This window comes from Megalops cyprinoides, chromosome 1, assembly GCF_013368585.1.
Source record: "Megalops cyprinoides isolate fMegCyp1 chromosome 1, fMegCyp1.pri, whole genome shotgun sequence".
Classification (NCBI taxonomy): domain Eukaryota; kingdom Metazoa; phylum Chordata; class Actinopteri; order Elopiformes; family Megalopidae; genus Megalops; species Megalops cyprinoides.
This window is the reverse complement of record NC_050583.1, coordinates 19,578,765-19,588,501: the sequence shown is the minus strand read 5'-3', so window position 1 is coordinate 19,588,501 and position 9,737 is coordinate 19,578,765. Positions and strand designations below refer to the sequence as shown.

The window sequence follows — 9,737 nt, the reverse complement described above, 5'->3', positions numbered from 1 at the left end:
AAGTGCTCCTACCCGATGTGGCACACAAAGCACGCTGTTGAGACTGCATCTCTTATTGTAAAATAAGACAAAACAACAACCGTATAACTCCAAAAATATACATTTGTTTATTCTGCAATACAAAAACAAACAAAAAAATGAAACACTTTTCTCAATAATTCCAGAGATGGTGGCAATACCTGCACCTGGAGTGCAGTGCTGAGGCCCAACACACACCCCTTTCCCCTGCATCCTCTCACCTGCCCTCTGACACGCATGCTGCTTGATTCAGTTGTATGCTAACATTAACTCAATGTGTGGGGGAAGATGTTAAAATCACTGAACAGTATTTGACACCTGAAGATACTGAATATCAAAATGATTACAATGTATTATGTATAATGCATGTCCAAAACATTATTACAAAAATAGGAAAAAAAAACATTAACAGCTGTTTGAGAACACCGACTGGCATATACAAACCCCCTCTCTTTAAATGAAAAATATACATGATGATTGAATATGCTTGCTTTTGATACCGCTTTTGTTCCCATGCTCCCATCTTCTTGTTAGCATACGTTATGTAGGCAATAAAACAAACTGAAAACCTGAGAGGGTTCAAATTAACATTTCAGAGTAGCGGGGGGACCTGTGCGCTTTCACTCTCATTAAAAATTTTGTTTCCTTGGCACAATCATTGACTTTGACAGTCTGTTTTGAGAACCTTGAGCCAGAAGCAATATAAAGTACCAAAATACTATAAGGAGAGAGAGGGAGGTGCTCTTTGCAGCAGCTGTAGTAACACCCCTTTTTGCTGTTGACCCCTCTGAGCTGGGAAACGGTAGATCTGACTGAAGCTCAGCCGGATTCCACTGGAGCAGAACAGGGCATGGCTGGAGTCCAGGCCGGGGGGGCGTTCCACTGAGTTGAAGGCAGGGCCTGCTCCGCTGGGCCGGGGGGCTGGGCTGGGCCGGAGGGGAGGGGGTGGAGTCAGGTCAGCGTCTGTTGGTGTTCAGCGCACACAGGGCATTCTGAGGAGCCGGCACAGCCCTCACACAGCAGCCCATGTTGGCAGGGCAGAGTCACCGAGCCCAGCTCACCACACGCCACACAACACAGTCTCTGCTTCCTGAATACTGCCTGTGAGAGAGAGAGAGAAAGAGAGAGAGAGAGAGACAGAAGGAGGCTGTGTGAGACGGTTTACTGCATGCTCTCTCTCTCACACACAAACACACACACCCATATTCAAACAGCCTAAACAGGCATACATGTATCAGTTTCACCATGAACAAAGCCTTGTGTTTGTCTAAGATAACATTCAAATTTCAGCTCTATTACAATCTAAGACAGTGATCTGTGTACGTTTGCATTACACTTTATATGATATCTTATCTCCAGAAATGTATTAACTGCTCTATAGGTGTTTTGACAGCTACATATAATCCAGTATGAGCTAAGCTGCAATAGTGCAGAAAAAGTAACACAGCCACTATAAAATTGTTAATTAAATCCTCCATGTGCTCCGTGATTATGCTGAAGTGCCCTCTAGTGCACTTCTTCTGTGGCTCCAGCACGATGCAGCCGTGAGCCCCCTTCCACCCACTGCTAACAAATACACAACATTTTATCTGCAGATTTACATCAAAAACAGGTTAATCCCCCCCATGCAACCCCTCGTGCTCATGCGCAGAGGTGGAGTACGCGTGACCCTCTACCCCCTCTTGGGGTGTGAGAGCATGAGGCTATGGCGGGGGGCGGGGGGGGTGGTACCTGCTCCACGGTGTGCAGGCAGGTGCAGAGCTGAGCCTGCAGGCTGCAGATCGCTTCCAGGGGCAGGCGGTGCAGCAGCTGCAGCTGGTGTAGCGACAGGTGGGGGTTCTCTCCGTTGCGCAGGCTCTCCAGCGCCTCCTCCAGCAGGCTCCCCAGCCGCTGCGCCTCCTCCTCCGCCTGCCGCGCCCGCTCCGCCTCCACGGCCAGCCGAGCCGCCAGGACCCGCGACTCCTCCGCGTCCGCCTTCAGCACCGCCCACGACTGCGGTGGAGGCAGGGGAAAACAGGGAGATACGGTTTTAAGGCAGACATTACTGGAGGCTTGTCACCACTGTTAGTGGTAATACTGAACATTACCAATTAATGTTAATATTACCTAATTACCTAATTAATTAGGGTATTATTTAAAATTATAGTTGCATGATATGAATATTATAATTACAGTAATAATAGTATTCACTATATAATTACCTATTAATATTATATTACCATTATAGTATTTAGAGTAATATTCAACATTAACCAGCTGTATAAATGGATGAAGTTGTAACCTTTTTAAATCACCCTGAATAAGAGCATCTGCTTTATAACAGTACTGTGATGTAAGGTAGTGTATTCATGCATTTGCATGGCATGCTACCCAGTGGACTGCAACTCGCAAACAGCTGCAGTTACCACCACACATTTCTCAACTTTTTGATTCGCAACACAGTCAAAACACTATCAGACATAAAGATATTACTCGGCCTGCTTTCTGATGACAGAAACCGTGTCCTCTTCACTCCCGGCACTCACCTGGGCCATCTGCCTCCAGCTGTGGTCCCAGTGCTTAAGCACCCTGTTGGCGTCCTCCACCTCCTGCTTCAGCCGCGCCGCCTCCACACACAGACCCGTGGAGAGCAGAGCCGGGGGCGTCCCGGGCGAGCCCTGCCCAGGGGGGAAGTGCTCCCAGATGCTGCTGCTCATGCCATTCAGCCCTGAAGAGGAAAGTGACGAGACGTCACTGCCACACTTGCGACCAATGGCACTGGTCACTACCCCAGAGCTTCTGGGTGACTGGCTCACTCATATCATATCACCCACACCAACAGAAGTTGGGGAAACAAATACAATCATTCAATTTTAGCCACTGGTGTCTTCTACTAATCCCTAGTGTCATCACACAAGTTCTTCCCCTCTGCAGCATGGAGTGATTTCTGTCTGGTCACACGGAAATTTCCTGCCCTACAGAACCATTCAGTAGCCTGCCAGACCAAAGCATGGCCCTCCCCAAAACTTTACCGACTGTGAAATTCAGTTGTGGAAGCAAAGGGCAACAATTACAGATATCATATTTGAATTGCGGCAGGTAAACTTTCGTTTGAGAAACATGTCATTGCTATCCCATTAACATAATACCCCCAAACCATACTGCTGTATCACCAAACGTCTCATCTTACAGCCAGCCAAACACCTGTTAACAGTATAATATCAAACAACAACTACAGACCACACAGACTACAGCCGTACATGACAATCTGATTTGAACAACTGTCCATCACTTTGAACCACCTGTGTCATTTATTATGAACTTACTCTTACACAGACATTTTTTCATAAACATTACCATCATTTTATGCACTAAAAGAAATATTCACCTTAGTTATTACGTTACTAGTTTCCTTGTAATACTATAACAGCAACAACTTCTAGGGTCTGCAAAATGCTTGTTGACAAGCCCACTGTGAAGGATGCTGCTCTACATACAATGCCATTGACAAATATAAAAAATCCTCAATTTAAAATGCACACATGAAACATGTTAATAGAGAAGAATCCCACTAACCTAAAGAGCCGTGCGACGGTCCCAAAAAGCTGCCCTCTGATTGGCTGGCCTGCGGCAGGTGAGTGGAAAGAAAGGGGGAAGGGAGAGCTCTGACTGGTGGAGACGGTGAGTGAGAGCGGAATGGCCCAGAGCTGCTGAAGGAGCCCGGAATGTTGACTGGTGCTGAGCTTTGTAGCTGACTTCCCCCTACAGGAAAAACAGTTAAATATTAAGCACAGTTGGGTTAACTAGTTACATTATGGATTAACAAAGGTATCAGGCAGTGTGGGCACAGTGTGCAAGGTGGTCTCACCCAGCATGACTCCAACACTGCCCACTCCTGTGCTGCTGTCCAGGCTCTTCTCCAGTGCAGATACGCCAAAGTCGTTCAGGTCCAAGTCATCTAGGGCAGACTCTGTGGAACAGAAACACCACTGCTGAGATCGATCGTGGTACAGATTTGATTTATGCGTTGCACACGTATTACAAAAAAAAATAGCCAGTATCTGTGCTAGCATGATGCAACTGAATGAAATCAATTTGTGGTGCAGTGTGTAGGGAGTATCTAAATGTCCTGGGATACACAAAATGCCGTTTCACTGGTGATGCCATGCCCCTCGCCAGACACTATGCCCACTGTGACTCACCCACAACAGACTCGACCGTGTCACTAGTGGGGTAGAAGGGCAGTGCGTTGGCATTCATTCCCGGAGAGGGGCCGGGAGGGGCAGGGCTGGGGGGCGTGGCAGCCAGGCTGGAGGGCACACTGGATGACATGCTGAGAGGACTGCCCACAGGGAGGAATACCAGCAGGTCCTGAATGCAGAGATGATCAGAACATGTTCTTACTGGCACTGGTATTGTAATATAGATCACAGAACCATAATGTCAGTGATACCTGGGCAGAGTGGTAGTACAAAAAGAGGGCACTCAAGTGTTTACCTGCTTGCTCTGCATCTGAGCCATTTCCCTGCTCCGGTGCTCTAAGGAGAGTGTCTTCTGTTTTGCCTACACAGTGGTAAAACAGAAAAGAGCTACTTAAATCAAAGCACACAAAGCACTTCACCCGTATCACAACTAACATGACTGCCAAATCCCCAATGAAACCTATTCCCTCACCTGGTCCTCTCTCTCAAACCCTGGAGCACGCCCATAGCCACCTTCTCCAGCCCAGGGCGACAAGGAGGCATCTAGGCTAGAGGACTCCTCACAGAGCACCCTTCCCAGCAGACCCTGCTCTGCTCCACAAATGCCACCGGAGGGAGCAAAGGGCCCTCCTCCTATACAGGTCTGGGGGCTGCCGGGGCTCCCCTGCCCCGAGTCCTCTGCAACGGACCCCGACGGCAGGGGGGAGCTGGGGTTTGGGAACGACTGCTGGACGTCCTCGCTAATGCTAGGCTCTGTGCGAGAAACCACAACACAGGGTCCAAACACAAGAGTGAAAAACACTGATAAGACAGAAGATTCAACCATAGCCATCTAAGAAGGTAACAGAAAGAGAGAGACAGAGGGAGAGAAAATTACAGAGATAGAGAGAGAGAGAGAGAGAGAGACAGAGAGAGCAAGGAAAGACTGACCGGGAGAAATAACAAATGGAATGAAGGAAGAGAGAGGAAGGGGTGACTTACGGTCCAGATGTGCAAAGGCACAGAAAGGGCCCCTGGGGCAGCTGCCACTCTGTTGCATGTCATTGCACTTGGTGGATTTGTAGATCTGTGAAAAGGAGAACCGCTGCAACATCAAGAAAAATGCACCACAGTACCACAGAAAAGAACAGGGCAGTATTCCCCACATAAGGAGCTACAACAATGAATAAGGAACACTTCACTATCATCTCACATCAAACACTTCACAAGACATGACCACTACTAATACTACACATTTTACTGGTCTTCCAAGTTACAGGTGTAACCATGACAGTGTGACAGCCTTGCGTCCAGTAGGGAGGCGCTACCTCTGGGTGGAATTGCTGCTCAGTGCGGGTGTGGCAGTACTGGCAGCCCTCCCCACTCTCACACTTGCTAGGGTCCCCCCACTCGTCACTGTGCTTCACAGCAGGGCAGGGCAAGGCTCTACAGAAGAGAACAACATGCGCTGAAGCACACTTCTGTTTCCCGCTACCTAACATATCAGTTACATTTTTCAGTGAAAGAAGACACTATTTGCAACATCTTATTGTACATGATGTTTAATAATTTGATGCTCAAATAAATACACAGAATGGAATGCAAACTATGATATACCCACTACCAGACATCAGTAACCTCCACCCAAAGTTACTTTAATCAACACCTTAGACACTTGTTTAATAGGTACCTATACTTGTGTTTGTGTGGGCTGCGACGACGGTCCTTGCTGTTGTGGTAGTAGGGACAGGCGTAACCTTGGCGACACAGACGTGGCGGCTTTTTGCACAGCTCAGTCTTATAATGGGACAGCACATAGTTGTTGTCTAGGGCCAAAGGGACAAAAACACACCATGTGGTAAGAGAAAGAAAGCATGAGCATAAGGGAGCGTGCTTATGCATGATTTCCAGTGCCGCTAATGAAATACCATGGAAAAACAATGATACGTAATGTGAATGAAGTACCTGTGTGTGAGAGTATTGAAAGTGTGGGAAACAGTAAACATGCAGGTTCTGCCAGTGTGGAAGGTGGATAGGTAAAGGGACAGTATACCTTGCCAGCGTGGCTCCTCACTCAATATCTTCTCAATGAGGGCAGTGCTTGCTGCGAGTCCGGACTGCCCCTCCCCACTGCCCCCCTCCGCAGCCCCTGGGCCAGCCTGAGCCTCCATCACCTGCACCTCCCTGTTAAAGACACATTGCACAGCACTCTCACTCACACAGAGACCTGCACTTACGGCAAACCATCAGTGTGCTCCGCATAATCCAGTGCAGCATTTAGTACAGCATGTCAGACAGTAAATATATAACAACTGCCTGGAGACATTATGGAAACCATGTCTGACAAATGTTTGGCACCTTGGCATTCCGTCTGATAGGACTTCAAGACCATGCTCACGTCACATAGCTGACAAACATTAGCACTGATGGTGAAGAATAATAAGCAGAAATGAATTCAGAACTATTTGCAGTTGTCAGCGCGGCACATGCCCTTACTATGGACCACCTCCACAGCTCACATTTTTTGTAATATCCATTAATTCAGCTGGATATTTACTAAATCAATTGACTAAATGATCACAGACACTGTTACCCAGTGCTGAAGTGGATTTAATATATGCATACAGTGTAGACAGACTCCATAGGATATTATACGCTAAGTACTGTGCTACATGTGGGATATATTCTAGCATCCAAATGTAAACTAACAAATGCATGGTGCTGCACTAATATGTGTGCACTGTGAAAACAGATGTGGTACATCACACTCTCACAAACTCACACTCACACACACACACACACACACACACCGTGCGCCATGCTGTACCTGATGTCATAGACAGGACAGCGCAGGTCATGGGAGCCGTGGGCAAAGGCACAGTGCGGGCCGTTTTTGCTGCAGTGGCCCTTGCTGTCAGTCTCGTGGATACATGAGCCCGTCTTGTAGTAGCGGAGATGATACCGCCGCTCAGTGTCCCCTGCCGTGCGGTGCAGGAAGGGGCATCTGGAGCGCAGACAAGAAAGAAAGCAAACATGGCTGGATTTAAGGATAGATGAAGGGGTTACAATATCCATTCCACCTTCTCATGGTATTTTTTGCTTACTGGAATATGTTGTTTAGAAAGAAATGTGACGAGGAGTTTTCACTTTTGATGGCATCATGGAGGCAGCTGCATTTCTGAGATCTACTAGTGAAACTGGACCACCTCTAAATTGCATCAATAAACAGAGGAATCTCAATTCATGGACATTCTTAAATATGCATTATAACAACTCCACAAAGGCCTGACAATTCAATTTAACCACTCCTGAGATTCAACAGGTGATCACCCATGCCCAATGATCTTTCTCACAAGAGGATGCACTACTTATGCAACAGTCAAAGTCATTCAAGTGTGTCACGTGCCATCATAAATGATCAATCAATCAAATTGACTGAAAAATTTTGTATGCTTCTGCATACTTTAGTTTCTACTAACACACATGTATAATACAGTGACACACTTCTTCTGATGCTTAGTACCTCTATTACCATCAAATCAATTCACTGTACACTCTGATGGTTGACTTTACAGGCAAACGTACTTTGGTATGACAGGTAAAACGTGAACAGAGAAAAGAGATCTGTTATGATGTAAATGGATGATAACTGAAGTGTCATTCCTACTTCTATCAATCATCTGATGCTTTCTGCAAACTCTCACAGATTTTTTTTTTGGAGAAGTGGAGAGGTGTTCAGATTGAGTCACCTTAAATCAGCAGTCTCACTCAGCAACAGCAACCAAATCCCAACCTGCCCTCCAAATAACATTCTGTCTGGTGGCACCTGACCCCGCCCTCGACTCACTCGTCCCCGTCTGGGCAGGTCCCCGTGCCCTCGTCGTATTTGGTGCAGTACACGTCTGGGCTGTAGTTGAAGGTGCCGTCGCGACGCCGGACGGGTCGACGGCGGCGCTGGTTGAGGAAGTGCCAGTGGAAACAGGCGAAGGGGCGGTGCTGCGTGCACTTGTGCTGCACAAAGAGAGGGCACTGCTCGGTGCGGAACTCCTTCAGGTACCTGAACCCGGCACGGGAGAGGAGAGGGATGAGTGGTGTGCAGCACATGGCTCACTGTAAATCACTGTAATTTTCAGCTCTACGCCTGAAATTTTATCGGGACATATATGTACTGTGAGCAAGATATCTAATCCACAAAGTACTTGCAATATCCTGTAAAAATCTAAAATTGGTATATTTCCTTGGCATTTTGATAAAATGGCAAATAATATACCAACATGAGCACTGAAACTAAAACTTTCCAGTGCTATCCTACTTCTCTGGCTTCCTATGTCCTGTTTCTAAGCTTTTTCTAGCCTCTTTAGACATCAAAACAGCTAGCAAGATACACTATACTCCATTTCGATCTACATTTTTGTATGTCATATATCATAGTATGTACAAGTACTCCAGCACTGCTGTTTGCCATATAAAACAGATTGCTGTATTACTCAGGAATTTCCACCTAGGGGTAATTATCTGCATTGAGGGGGTATATGTAAAACATAGTAATAAATAAAACATACCCGTCAAAACAATCTATGATTATGTCACAGCTTGTAATTGTACAAATAGAATGCGGACAAAATGACAAGTGTTTTGCCAATGTGAGGTAACTCAATGTTTACAACCATGTCACAACAACACCCAACGCGAGCACAGTGTAGTTAGTGAGTTACGTTTTCATTGGTTTACGGTCCCTGCTTACGCTGCGTTTCTGTTTGAGACTGTAGGCTCTCAAAAGTTAGCAAACTCCCAAGAAAAAAAGCGAATGAATGAATGGCAGTAGAACATCCTTGGTCGCAAGGACACAAGATAAGGAAGTTTCCTATTTTTAACCTTTAGACCTGTGTTGTTTTCTTCTATCCATCACCACAGTAGTGACCATGAATACAATTAGCTCGTTGGGCTGCTACCTATTAACTCGCCGTAGACATACGACCATCGGATACCAAGGGTGACACGACTGCCGAGAAATTCATCATCATGGACCGCAAACCCACTCGGTATTGCAGAACAACCCACGACCTAATTTTCTGGACTGCAGCTAGCTACCAAGAGCAAAGTCTCATGTAGGCCTCAACTATCCTGGGTTGGTTTGGACTAGTGCGAACTGGTATGGACCTTTTGGAACTAAGTGTTTCAGACCCGGGCAGTTCGCTGAAGACACCTAACTCCAGTTTACTAGCCACGTCAGGTGTTTCTGGTATGGCCTATGCGTGTCTGCGCACGTGAGGGTGTGTTAGCTAGCTACGTACGTGTAGTGCTGCGGTTTTTCGGGCTGTACGTGCAGTACGTTAGCGGGAGACGTCGAGCCGCCGGCCGACGAGGAAGAGGAGGAAGAAGAAGGTCCAGCGGTGGCTGTTGCCCCCGAGGAAGAATTGGCCTGTACAGGCGCTTTCGACATATTTCCTTTTTAAGGCTTCTTTGCCTGCCTTCTTTATTACTGTTCTGAGCGCTTCGAGGTCCGCATTCTTCGTCGAATTGCGCTTGCGCTTGATACGAGGAAGGGGAAGCCCAGGG

General features: G+C 46.9%; 1 protein-coding gene across 1 annotated transcript; it reads right to left on the bottom strand.

Moving 5' to 3' along the window:
* Positions 1-153: 153 nt before the first annotated feature.
* On the bottom strand, positions 154-9,687 carry unk (unk zinc finger). The gene is made up of 15 exons (XM_036530571.1): positions 9,473-9,687; positions 8,026-8,235; positions 7,006-7,182; positions 6,232-6,362; positions 5,869-6,004; positions 5,507-5,624; positions 5,181-5,265; positions 4,672-4,952; positions 4,495-4,560; positions 4,200-4,368; positions 3,866-3,967; positions 3,574-3,759; positions 2,544-2,725; positions 1,750-2,010; positions 154-1,119 (listed from the first exon to the last, which is right to left on the bottom strand). Exons 1-15 carry the CDS (start codon positions 9,619-9,621, stop codon positions 970-972), a joined length of 2,403 nt encoding a protein of 800 aa, XP_036386464.1. The 5' UTR covers positions 9,622-9,687; the 3' UTR covers positions 154-969.
* Between the last annotated feature and the right edge of the window lie 50 nt (positions 9,688-9,737).